This window comes from Salmo trutta, chromosome 10 (genome assembly GCF_901001165.1).
Source record: "Salmo trutta chromosome 10, fSalTru1.1, whole genome shotgun sequence".
In the NCBI taxonomy this organism is placed as follows: Eukaryota; Metazoa; Chordata; class Actinopteri; order Salmoniformes; family Salmonidae; genus Salmo; species Salmo trutta.
The window spans coordinates 2,012,751-2,026,382 of NC_042966.1; the positions used below are offsets into that span (position 1 = coordinate 2,012,751).

The 13,632-nt window shown below is 43.0% G+C and overlaps 1 protein-coding gene across 7 annotated transcripts in view; it reads left to right on the top strand.

Annotated features, from left to right (window-relative positions):
- LOC115200948 (retinoic acid receptor alpha) overlaps positions 1-13,632 on the top strand; it is a 247,074-nt gene that overhangs the window by 185,812 nt on the left and 47,630 nt on the right. Inside the window, exon 1 of one of the 7 annotated variants that reach the window (XM_029764090.1) lies at positions 4,792-5,847. The exons of 3 other annotated variants lie outside the window; for them this stretch is intronic. In XM_029764090.1, the coding sequence (XP_029619950.1) occupies positions 5,670-5,847 (178 nt within the window). In that variant the 5' untranslated portion in view covers positions 4,792-5,669. Of the gene's footprint in view, positions 1-4,791; positions 5,848-12,312; positions 12,546-13,632 lie in introns of those variants that run through there. 3 more of the 7 variants (XM_029764094.1, XM_029764088.1, XM_029764093.1) reach the window with 3 other exon arrangements.

Sequence of the window (13,632 nt, forward strand, 5' to 3'; positions counted from 1 at the left end):
ACATGTCCTCAGAAGGCCTGAAAAAGAGGGTTGGTTACTCAAGCTTTCCCATGCCTCCTCTCCATGGTAAGAAATGATCAACAATCCGAGTTTTAATGTCACATGCACAAACACAGTGAAATGCCTTTCTTGATAACTCAAAACCCAACAATGCAATAATCAGTAACAATGTAATACTAGAAAAAGAAACATGAGAAATAAGACATATAAAGAACACAATAAGTAAGCATACTATACAGGGTCAGTTCCAATACCCTATTTACATTGTGCAGGCATACTGGAGTCATGGGGGTAGATATGTATCGGGGTAAGGTGACTAGGCATCAGGATATAAGATAAACAGAGTAGTAGCAGCTTGTATGTGAGTGGTGTGTACTTGTGTAGAGTCAGTATAAATGTATATGCATGCTATGTGTGAGTGAGCAGATGATGCAGTGTGTGAGTGTGTAGGGCCCTGTGAGTGTGCATAGACAACAATTGAGAAAAAAGGTTGAGGATACAAGGTTAACTCAGTCCATGTAGCTATTTTGTTAGCTATTTATCAGTTGCCAAACTTGATGCACTGGTACCGTTTGCCGTGCGGAAGCAGAGAGAACAGTCTATGGCTTGGGTGGCTGGAGTGTTTGACAATTTTCCGGGCCTTCCTTTCACACCGCCTGATATAGAGGTCCTGGATGGCAGGGAGCTCGGCCCCAGTGATGTACTGGGATGTCCGCACCACCCTCTGTAGCGCCATGCGATCGAGGGCGGTGCTATTGCCATACCAAGCAGTGATGCAGCCAGTCAAAATGCTCTCAATGGGACAGCTGTATAACTTTTTTGAGGGCCCATGCCAAACTTTTTCAACCTCCTGAGGGGGAAGAGACGCTGTCGCGCCTTCTTCACGACTGTGCGCATGTGTTTGGACCATTTTAAGTCTTTGGTGGTCAACCGTTATCTCCCACTCTGGCTGTGCCATCACAATGTTGAGGTCAATTAAACACTGCCCAATCTGAGAAATAAACAGGCAGAGTATATTTGCATTTTCTGACACCATTACTCGTTGAGGCCAATCCTGTGAAGGAATTTCTTCTGTGGTATCTGCCCAGAGCTGGCTCTCTGCGGACTCATTATCAGTCAAAGTAAACAGTCTGGGCCCTGCATTAGATAAGGGTCACAGTCAGAGGAGCAGGCCACCCCCCTCTGTGGATAATGCCAATAATCCCTCTAACACCTTTTCAGTCAGGCCCAGTCATGGCCCTGTGGTTCAGGCAGGGGAGACCGACTGCCCCTCTCATTGAAGCCACGAAGTTCAAGGCTGACCGTGGTACTGCAGGCATTGTTTGCAGAAAACAGGATCCCCATTTATAGCGAATGGGAAGATGGCAATCTTTGCGAAAAAACTAACAAATGGCTTCTGTTACACCAGATGTATGTCCTTGAACTGATTATTTTAAAATTGCACACAGAAGAAGTTATGATAATTTAGTTGATAATGGCAGCCTGCAGTACCCTGTTCGGCCATCAACTTGAGATACTGAATAAGAGGGGTCAGCACTGAGCTAACCTGCAACAGCACTTCCTGGAGCAGCTCAAACTGAGCATGTTATGTCTTCATAAATCTCCCACATGAGACGCCATCTTAACAGACTTCCTTGGCTTCACATCTGATAAATTATGTACGCGAACAATACATTTGATTTGACATGGAAATGAGTGGTGTCACGTGATCAATGTCATTGTCCATTCATATATATACTGTCATTGGGTTCAGGTGTAGGCCAGACGCTGGGATGTACCAATTAGTGATGAGTGGGTCAGCTGTTTGTTCACCTGCCCACAATTGATAATAACCCATCCGCAACGGCCCAACTGTGATAAAGTGAAAATCCGAGGCCCACACCCGACCGTAACCTGCAAATATAGACAATGCGCTGTACAGTCAGATGGCATAAGGATTTTTGGACAGGGGGTGCGGGATTTATTTTTAAAGGCTGGTTAGATTGGACTATGTTTCTGCTTATAATTTCCAACATTTTGTTCGGCTATTTGTTATTCAACTTGTCTGTAATTAAATAGGCCTACATGCAGCTTCTCTTCTGTCATTACTTATTGCCCTAGAAAACGAAATAAACCGTTGCTCACCATAAAATGTCATACATCAATATAATGAATGTTTCAATCCAGTAATCTAGCTTCATCTGTAAAGATTTCTCTTTCATCTCGGCTTCTCTCTCGCAGCAAAGACATTTATGGACCGGGGAGTTAATGCAATAACAAAACAATAAATGTAAAGATTTTCCATGCTAAATTTCCAAATGACATCAGTTTGACTGGTTTTAAGGGAATTGAAAGATGTGAAAACAACCCAACATGTTTCTTATAAGATTTCAGTTTCGGCTTGGATGCATATTTTTATGTGGCTTAAATACTATCAGCTTTTATGATGCTAATAAAGATACGACCTTTACAGACGGTCCCTAACCACTCATTCATTCTCTTAGGATCGATTTCTTTCAGCATCTTATTTCTCCACTCCTGTTCCTGAGTCAAAATGTACATTTGGTGTAACGTATTACTGCAAGAAATGCTTAATTCTGCAGGAGTTGATATTATATTAGGCTATGTGAGATATTATAGACCTAGTCAGTTTCCTGATTTCAGTTACTATTCCATTTAAGCCATCTGCATTTAAGCCATCTGCAGTTAGGCCCTAAAACATAGGCTTATGCACTAACAGCAGTTAATAATAATCAAAGAAAAACCTCAATGTTGCCTTTTTTATATGAATTGCACAAGAATTATACATTTATGGATTTTTTTATGCATTGTTTTCTTTTTATTTAACCCACCCGCCACCCCAACCACCCTTCATCCACACATTTTGTGACCCTAAACCCTTCCACTCCGCAGATATAACCGTGGGGACTGCGGGTTATGAGTCAACCCGCGCATCATTATTACCAATAATGAGCCCTGGATGGGGAACTGGCTAAACCCTGTACTGTAATATACAAAGGTATCAGGCCTGAAACAACATGTAGTGGGAATTCGGAAAGAGCAGGACATTATATAAACTGGGACAGCTTAATCCTGACGTGCTTATTTCTTGGTTTGATGAGAAATTCAAAACTATTGTTACTAAACTCTTTCAGAGAAAAACCACATGATCAAAATCATGTCACTTCATTGGTGTGGCATCAGAGGGGGGCAGAACAAGCTTCAAACAGGAAGCGAAGCACACAGTAAGATCAGTGACAGCTTTTTTTTCTGTTTTGATGTTAGGGTTATAAAACTGCATAAATAATGCACTGTGCCAAACTGTGATGTAAATAGCAAACTATGTACTGGTGCATCAAAATATAAAAATAAAGGCTATATTATGTTTCAATTTTGTAATTGTCTTTTGTCCTGCTTTACCAGCCATATCTAGCTAAAGTAGGACAACTTGGAGTAGCTAAAGTGGGACAGCCTTATAGGCTTTTCCAATGGAGGAAATGCATCCCGTTTGTACAGTACACTTTAGTCAGGGCTCTGGTTCTTGCAATACTTTATCCTGATCATTTGTTTCTTGTAGTGCTTTTATTAGGACTGTTATTTGAGTGAATTCAGACAAAATGGGACACGTGTTGCATTTCCATCTTCTGTAACCTGTTTAGACATCTGTCCAACATTCTAGCCCAACCAACACATGATGCTGTGCATTCCTGAAATCCTCAGATGTTTCCTAATCACACAAAATTGAAGTCAATTATCATTGGGGTAAAAATGTTATTATAGTATTGGTGTCCCAGTTTATCGAACATGCTGTCCCAGTCTAGCAAATGCGAACTGAAAATATGGTTTTGACTCGATGTATGTAAATGGGTGTGTCATGGCTCCTGTGAATGTTTAGTTTTTTTGTGTGATTAGGAAACATGCTGAGGATTTCAGAAATGTATCATGTGATGGGCTAATATGTTGGATAGATGTCTGAAGAGGTTACAGAAGACGGTCCTTTTTTTGCATTTCCAACTTATTCTGAATTCTTCCTATTAGTCAATTGGTCATCATAGTTATAAAGTTTGTATTATCTATTGTTTGGATGGAAATGGATAGAGTTGTTTCAACATGGTTATAACAATGGAATACAAACTAGTGTTGTGTATTCCTTTAAGGAAGTGGCAACAATGTTGCACCCACACCAGCTTGATGTAGCAAACTTCATTCAACTATTACAAACTTGGAAACAACTTTATATATTTTATTGTGGTTGTAAAAAGTGCCCGTTATTGGTTACAGTGCCTCTGAGCAGAAAGCAGAAGTAATCTGCGCTTGTTCATTGAGCGGCACTTTAGGGAGTGTGATTGTGTAATATCGGGTGTACAAGGTGGGGAAACCTTGAATGATGTCAGGTGAGAAACGCAGAGGCAAATCCGAGTCAGCATGTGGGTCATTTGGAGGTGAGGCTCCCTGCTTCCTTGAGTTCAAGAAAAGTTCAGCCGAGTAGCGTTAGGCAAATTAGCAGACGGTGACTGAGAGGAGAGAAAAACCGGAGGGTAGCGAACGACGAGAATTCGTTTGAAGGACGAGCCCAAGTGACGAGTGAGGGTAGACAACTTTTAGGGAAATAGTTACAGGCTCATGAAATAATCAATGATGTTGATTGGCTCGCTGAAAACACATAAGGTTCATTGAGGAGTTTAGTCAACTTAATGATGTCATCCTATACGCACTTGTATAATGGAGAGGGGCAGGCGGAGGCGCCAGCGGGCTCGTGTTCGTCCCGCACTGTTTGGTCGCTCTGTTTGGGGATGTCTGGGAAGGGTTAAAGAAGAAGCGGGTGGTAGGTGGAGCCATGGCCCAGCTGCTGTGCCTTGTCACATTCTGCAGAACATGATAGCTACGCAATTCGGCTCCCCTCTAAATACAAAACAAGAACAACCGAATGTGTTGTGCGAATCAGGACGTTTAAATACAAGAAGGGCAAGATATGTAGCAAATCGAGTAAGTAGTCGTGCATTGGTGTTGCGCGGTAGACAAAATAAGTGGATAGGCGGACAGACAGCAGGCTGATTGTCCCGTTTGCGCTCTTGATTTGTGTGGACTATCTTACTTATCCCAGAGGACGAGTTGGGAACTAAATACGGAATTAAATTCTGATTGATCAGCAACTGATCTCTTTTGCCTATTCTGATGTGGGTGCAGTGTTATTGAAATAGACTCGGACCCCTTGGCGTGATTTCAGGTATTATTGGAGTTTGTAGGGTATATTATCTAGATTTCGATCTAGATTTCGATCCAGTTTACTATTTGAGCAAGGCCATTGAACTGATCCGATGAAGTTATTCCGGTCGGCTTTTCGATTAAACGAATCCTTCGGCGCATTCCAAACCTCACTTTTGACATGACGTTGACCATTCTTTTGAACGATGTGTTCAAATTGAGTGTGGGTCAATATTCCATACAATTATTTTAGCTTTGTAGCGGATTGACTCTAAACAGCTAGTGGACCCGAAACCTCAAGTGTCGTGTCTACGAACGGATTTATTCCCTTTATTTTGAATTTATTGCCGTTTTTACCCTTTTGCACAGTCTACTGGTGGCAAACTGAAAACCACAAGTCTGCTGCTCCTATTTTCGTGTGCCCAAATCGTAGTTTTTTTTCTTCTCTCTCTCCGGACAATAATCCTCCCGCTTTCTCTCTGCGTATGATGTATGAGAGTGTGGACGTCGTGGGACTGAATCCCAGCCCGAACCCGTTTTTAATGATGGATTACTACAACCAGAGCAGAGGATGTTTGATCCCGGAGAAAGGACTTGTGCCCGGAGCGCCCCACCACTACAGCACGTCCATCAGAAACCAACACTGGCACGGCTCGAATCACTGTAGGTGGCATTTTCACTGCCTCGTTCATTTCATTTCACTGACTGGCGAAGTTCACGCGGACCACTTTTACGCTCAACTACGCCACTGTTTTTCTGAGATAAACAATTCTTCTCTGAAGTGTAGTGAATTATTGCGCTTTCATTTGTAACGGGTGACATTTCATTTCACATATAGCATACTATTAGGCCTATTAAATTCCTTTTAATCGGGTTAATAATCACTCGTTTATATCCCATGTAGCCTATTAAATGGTCATTACTGTATTACTTACATCATAACCTTGCATTTAATTGACCCACGTTTGGATCCCTGCCTTCTATAACCCACGTTCAGCTTTTTGCAATAATGTAAAGGTGTCTCTATCGCATATAGCCTACAGTAGCCTATAAAGCAGGCAATGTTATCCAAGCCATTGGATTTTGATTAATAACCACGAGGTTTTAAGCAGACATACCAAAGGTAATCATATGAAACTTTCCTGCTGGCGTTATTGGGCGGCAGGTAGCCTAGTGGTTAGAGCGTTGGGCCAGTAACTGAATGGTTGTGAGATTGAATCCCTGAGCTTACAAGGTAAAAATCTGTCGTTCTGCGACTGAACAAGGCAGTTAACCCACTGTCATTGTAAATCAGAATTAGTTCTTAACTGATTTGCCTAGTTAAATAAAGGTTAAATAAATTAAAAAAAATAGAACTGCAATAAGCTATTCTAGATACACTAAAAATTATGAAATATTTTTCCATTGAGGATAAATATTAATTTGAAGATTATGCAGATCTGTAGTCATTATATAATTATTGATGGGTATTTTTTTTTTGTGTATTAATACACCACTATTATTTTGTTTTTGGAATTTGCTCTATTTGTTTTTATTTAACCTTTATTTAACCAGGCAAGTCAGTTAAGAACAAATTGTTATTTACAATGAGGGCCTACTAAAAGACACAAGGCCCCCAGCGGGGATGGAGGCTGGGATTTAAAATAATAAATAAATAAAAAATATCGGACAAAACACACATTGCGACAAGAGACAACACCACATAAAGAGACCGAAGATGACAACAACAGCATGGCAGCAACACATGACAACACAGCATGGTAGCAACACATGACAACAACATGGTAGAAACACAACATGGCAGCAGCACAACATGGTAACAGCACAAAACAGGGTACAAACATTATTGGGCACAGACAACAGCACAAAGGGCAAGAAAGTAGAGACAACAATGCATCACGCAAAGCAGCCACAACTGTCAGTAAGAGTGTCCATAACTGAGTCTTTAAAGGGAGAGATTCATAGACTCAATCATGGACACTCTTACTGACAGTTGTGGCTATCCCCATATGTCAAATGGGGATAGTGGCATATTGCTGAACATCTAGCATATATAGCATGTAACTCAATTTAAAAAAAGTGCTTCAATGACCAAATGTCATCAGAAGTTATTATTTATTCTAAAACCGGTGTACAGGTGGAGGAAAATGGTCCCCCCTGCTGCACTCACAGAATTGGCTAGAGATTTCATCTGGAGCAATGGAGATCATTTTATTGTGGCAACAAAGTATCATTTGAAGGGTCATTCCATTCTCTACCTCCGCTGGGGGTAACCTGCTGTGCCACTAGTGACAAAGCAACACTGGGATTTATGGTAGAAGTGGTCTGCTTGTTGATTACTGCTGAGTGACCATAACAGCCTCTCATATCCTGAGAACGGATCATTTCCTCAGTAAATCTGGGCTATGTAAATGAGAACGTGTGTATTTCTCATCAGGGTATTGACAAATGCACCCAGGCCCCAGGGTTTGTCATATGAATATCCGTCCAGCCTGACCTGATTCTGTGTTTACATAAAGTCATAAGGTTTGGACAGAGATGGGGATTAGACATTGAGAAAAGTATTGACAACAACACCAATCAGAGACAGAAACTCCTCACATGCTGCTGGTCTTGTTTGGGAGGTTACATCTCTACTAGGGTTAAAGCAATACAGCTCCTCGGGAACACAACACAGGCAGCAAAAGCCCTGACTGAGCTGTGGACTCCACCCTGTACGCTATTATTGTATTGGTCCAGTGAGCGGCTCTAGTAGTGGTGTTGATTTGAACCATGTGAGCTAATATGCGAAAGGCTAGCAGAGGGAAAACCAGGAAAAGACCTCTGATCCCAAGCTCTGGTACACATTGTTGTGCTCATAGGAGTAGTGGGGAGAGGTCTGCCTTACTGCCTGGATGTGATAAAAGGTTTAGTGCCCAATGGGGGGGAAACTGAGGGGGGTTGGAGGCAGTCGGTACATAACGTCCTTTGGTGTCATCACATGGCTTTGGAGGCTTATTGGATCACGGGTCAAAACCAGCCCTAGTAGTACAAGATTCTGTTTTTATTTACAGGAGAAATCTATCTAAACCAGAGGGCTAGGATAGTCCAATGTCTGGTGCACCTATCTGGATTATTCATCAGATCACCCTTCAGAAGTCCTCTCAACTCTGAGTACATTCAGTGGCATTTCCACTGGCATGAAATCAGTCTAAAACCGCCTCTAAGAAACATGATCAGCTGCTACTAGTCACCGTATTATATATTCACATGCTCCAAGTGAGCGCTGTTATCTCTATCCAGCCATGTCAGTGAGTCGTGTTCATCAAAAGGAACAACAACCGCAGTAGTAATCTGTTATTGTGTTGAAGAACAATGCCAGGTCTCATCGACGGGTTCAAGCAGATTAAATGCACTTGATTCCATTCCTTTCAAGAGGGCTGCTGCCGTCAGAATCCTTACAGCAATTACTGGCTCATGCATGAAGGAATGCGCATGGCCTTTTTCACATGACTGTCACACACTGCACAGGGAGGGGGGTTGGTGGGGTACGGATGACACACGGTGGGCTCCAGTCACTGTGAGACTACTCTGGCTTGGACTCCATCTCTAAGGCTGTCATATGGCTTATTGGGTTTGTGCGCCGACACCAGCCCATGGAGCAGAGCTTTGACTGACTTTTTTTTTAATCAAGGCAGAGCTGCCAAATATTGACCTATTGTCTCTAATCGCCTGTATTGGAGGGGGGTTGTTAACTCCTTGCCTAATCTGACTCGTGGTATTTAAGTGCGGAAGTCCTTTCGGAGTGGGGGGAATTTAGAAGAAAAAACAGATGGTATTTTTGTTTTCCAACGCTAAGGACTGTAACCGCGGGAGCAATTTTGGGCAGGGCGAGTGAAGAGGGAATTAGTTTAAGGGGAAGAGATCCAGTTTGCTTGTGAAGTGTAAACCTGTGCGGTTTCCTCCCAGGGTTGAGGTCTTAAAGCGTCATACAGCGTAGCTAGACTGCCCTGTAATTGTTTGTGCTGTTATTACAGCGCATGGAAACTGTGGCTGTTCTGTTTGGACGCAGCGATTGCCAGACGATTGCAGTGTTGGCTTTGCAAATGAGCTATGGATATTGTTTCCGCCCCTGACATACAAGCTGCACCTGGCAGCATGCACCAGGGACTTGAAAGAGTTCTTAAATAACTTTGCATAAAAAGACGGTAGTTCCACTAAACCCCCAAAAGGCTGGTGTTTTGTGACACTGCAATGTAGAGATGCTGAGCATAACAATATTCTACATACTCTGAACGCAACATGTAAAGTGTTGGTCCCATATTTCATGAGCTGAAATAAAAGATTCCAGAAATGTTCCATTCGCACAAAAAGCTTATTTCTCTCAACTTTTGTGCACTGATTTGTTTACATCCCTGTTAGTGAGCATTTCTCTGCCAAGATAATCCATCCACCTGACGGGTGTGGTATATCAAGAAGCTGATTAAATAACATGATCATTACACAGGTGCACCTTGTGCTGGGGACAAAAGGCCACTCTAAAATGTGCAGTTTTGTCACACTACACAATGCTACAGATGTCTCAAGTTTTGAGTGAGCTTGCAATTGGCATGCTGACTGCAGGAATATCCACCAGAGCTGTTGCCAGAGAGTTTAATGTTCAATTCTCTACCATAAGCTGCCTCCAATGTCGTTTTAGAGAATCAGGCAGAACATCCAACAGGCCTCACAGCCCCAGACCATGTGTATGGCATGGTGTGGGAGAGCGGTTTTCTGATGTCAACGTTGTGAACAGAGTGTCCTATGGTGGCGGTGGGGTTATGGTATGGGCAGGCATAAGCTATGGACAACAAACACATGCATTTTATCGAAGGCAATTTGAATGCACAGAGATACAGTGACGAGATCCTTAGGCCCATTCATCCGCCACCATCACCTCATGTTTCAGCATGATAATGCACAGCCCCATGTCGCAAGGATCTGTACACAATTCCTGGAAGCTGAAAATGTCCCGGTTTTTCCATGGCCTGCATACTCACCAGACATAACACCCATTGAGCATGTTTGGGATGCTCTGGATCGACGTGTTCCGGTACCCGCCAATATCCAGCAACTTCGCACTGCCATTGAAAGGAGCGGGACAACATTCCACAGGCCACAATCAACAGCCTGATCAACTCTATGTGAAGGAGATGTGTGGCTCTGCAAGACGCAAATGGTGGTCACACCAGATAATGACGGGATTTATGATCCATGCCCCTACTTTTTTATTTATTTTTAATGTATTAGTGACCAGCAGATGCACATCTGTATTCCCAGTCATCTGAAATCCATAAATGTGGGCCTAGTGAATTTATTTCAATTGACTGATTTCCTCATATGAACTGTAAGTTAGTAAAGTGTTTATTTTTGTTCGGTATAGATTAGTTTACTGTAAATCACTGGTCATGTGCTTGAGTTTGTGTTCTTTCACTAGAACACTGCAGGCCTTTTGCTACCCTACCATTTTGAACCACAGCATTTGCCCTTTGTGTCAATGCCATGTCCCTATATATTTTCTGCATACTCTTTCATGTCCATACTCCTCGAGCACCTTTTAGTGCTTTTATGGACAGGGTATTTTTCCCTTGAGACTGTTTGGACTTGAACCTGATGGGACAGGCTAGATGGATGGACAGGCCTGCGTTCGGCAAGGTCCACTGTTTTAACAGGGTAAGCAGCAGACAGTCTCACGTGTGTCAGCCTGCTCCTGTCAGTCCTACAGACAGTGATTTAGTGGCCCTGCCGGACGGCTGAAAGCCGAGAGCGCAGTGTTCCACAGAACGACGCCCGCTTTCACCTTCAGGTGCACATCAATAACCTGCTTTGTCATCAAGGTATGTTTGTAATGGCGCGGGGTGAAAGGAGTTCAGCGCCGTTTCTGGGAAAGGCCGCGAGGCAGCATTTCACAACCTGCCATCACTCGCCTTCTCAAATGGCACCCTGTTGTCAACCTTCAAAGCAGTCATCGCTTTAATGCGATGCATAATTGACCAAATACAGACGCCTCTCTTAACCAGGTTACCAGCGGCATCCGGGTCATGCGGCGCGCTCACGTGTTATTGTTTTTCAAAAAGGAGCTAAATGTGTGTGGTTTGTCACCTTGAGTATTGGCACTGCACATGTTTCACGTACACACAAAAAACAGCGCTGACTTCAAGGGTTTTATTTGCTGTGGGTGGCACATTACGAAAATCTTTAGACCTCAATCATGAGGGAAATTCAGCATATTTGTACGGAGATTGTGTTTATGCTCACAATCTCACCCTTGGATCCAACAACAGACTCCGGCTTGTTTGCAGAGAGAATTAGCCAGGGGCATTGGTCAGAGTACTGTACGCAAGCTGGGTTTGACAAGGGTGGGTTACGCTGCAAAGCCCCCCAGACAAGGGTGGGTTACGCTGCAAAGCCCACTTCGATGAACAAAGCAAAGCGGATAGAAAGGATTCAGCCAATGTCATTGATTCATTAGAGCTTAAGGGAGACGGGTAATTGCAGACATTGTGACTATAGGCCGTAATCTCACTATCGATAATGACGTTCTACCTCTGTCCCCCCTACAGACAGACAGACAGACAGACAGACAGACAGACAGACAGACAGACAGACAGACAGACAGACAGACAGACAGACAGACAGACAGACAGACGATCGAAATGGCTTAGGTTAAGGTGGTTCTACTTTAAAATATTCATAGCCTCTTTATTTAAATCAATTCTGGGTATATGAAGGCAGCCAAGCGTCAGACTGTCAGAAATTGAGGCGGCTTTTTGTAATCACTTCTTTACTTATCTCTACAGATGGTTTGTTCGCAATGTGCTCTGCTTGGCTGGCTACACAGCACATTGAGAAGAGCTCCCGGTCTCTCTCAATAACTCTCATCCACACCCCCTCATAATAGAACATACATAAATTCATTGAGGTATCGAACCGAGGACATTTATCACCCCAGATTTCATCTAGCAGGTGTTCTCATTCCCAAAGTTTTTCTCTTTTTCCGTCTGTTCTGTGGTTGCATTCTTTAGCATGCTGCCTAGGTGGTAATCTAGAATCTCTGTCTGGAGTCATTCATCTTTAGGCTGTCCTAATTTTTTTCTTATTTGACACTAGTTTCCTGTTCATGTGCTCTCTGTACATGGAGTTATTACAGGGAATGTCATCTTATTTCATCAGAAACTGCATAATTCTCTCCACTTGCAGCAGGGTGAAAGCCCCCCACAAACTCTATCCCTTTGACGCAAAGCAAGATGGCTGTCTGGCGTCTGCCAATCGCCATGCCTTCTGGTCCTCCTCTGGAGAGTCTGCATGTTGCTACATCATCACACGGAGAGCCAGCCAACTGTGTACATCTCAGGTTGTATGTCTCCACACAATGGAATGCCCTCCTATTTAGAGAATGGGACATCCGTACCAAATGCCGCGAATAGCCCAGAAAATGGGGCAAAGGTTAGCACGCTAAAAATAATGGCAGTATTCCTGCATCTGCGAGAGAAAAGTTGCTGCCACCAAAGTGAGTTTTAAACTCTCGCCAAAGTGGGCACTCAGGAGGAGCTTATAATAAGTCTACATTATGGAGTTAGTATACTGCTCTTTCTTTTTAAATTGAAGGTCATATCATATAACCACAATATATTTTATTTCTTCTCATGAACATGTATCCGTCTCATTTTCTGCACCAGGACCTAGTTTCAATAACAGGGGGCCAACCCGTGCCTGAGCACGAAAAGAAACAAGCCATTGAGTCTCTGTGGCCCAGATGATCTCAGAAGCTGGTTCCTTATTTGCTCTGCCGTCACAATAGTGTTGTCTGTGTTTGTAAGGCTGTGTCTAGACTTGACACTTCATGCAGCTTTAGTATTCTGACCATAGAGTTCTGATCATGGAATTCCGAACGCTACACCTAAATGTCTACTGTGTCTACAGCGTGTCCGGATTCCCTTTTCCCGTGGTATATTCAAATGCCAGTATGCATTCTACAAATGGTGTAATTGGCTAAATATGCTAATAACAAAACAACATCTGATGGCAGTAGCTAACTAGCCAGCTAATCTCTGTAGCTAGCTAGCAAGCAACGCTAAAGGGATTGCAAACGGGTTAGCATAAGTCCAGAAAACACATTTCTCACACGCTGGGAATGTATTTCCTCCAACCTTATAATGAAAAGTAGGGATGCACGATATATCGGTGAACATATCGGAATTGCCGATATTCACTAAAAATGACAATCAGTATTGGCCGATGTCTAGTTTAACGCCCGATGTGCAAAACCGATGTCAAAGCTGACGTGTATACCTATATAACGAAGGTACATGACGTAATGACGCCACGTAAAATTTTGCACTATACGTGCAACACAACATTCCTAAACTAGCCCACAATGTCTGCTGTGTGGATCGAGCAGTCAACAAGTCGAGCAGTCATTTGAAAGAG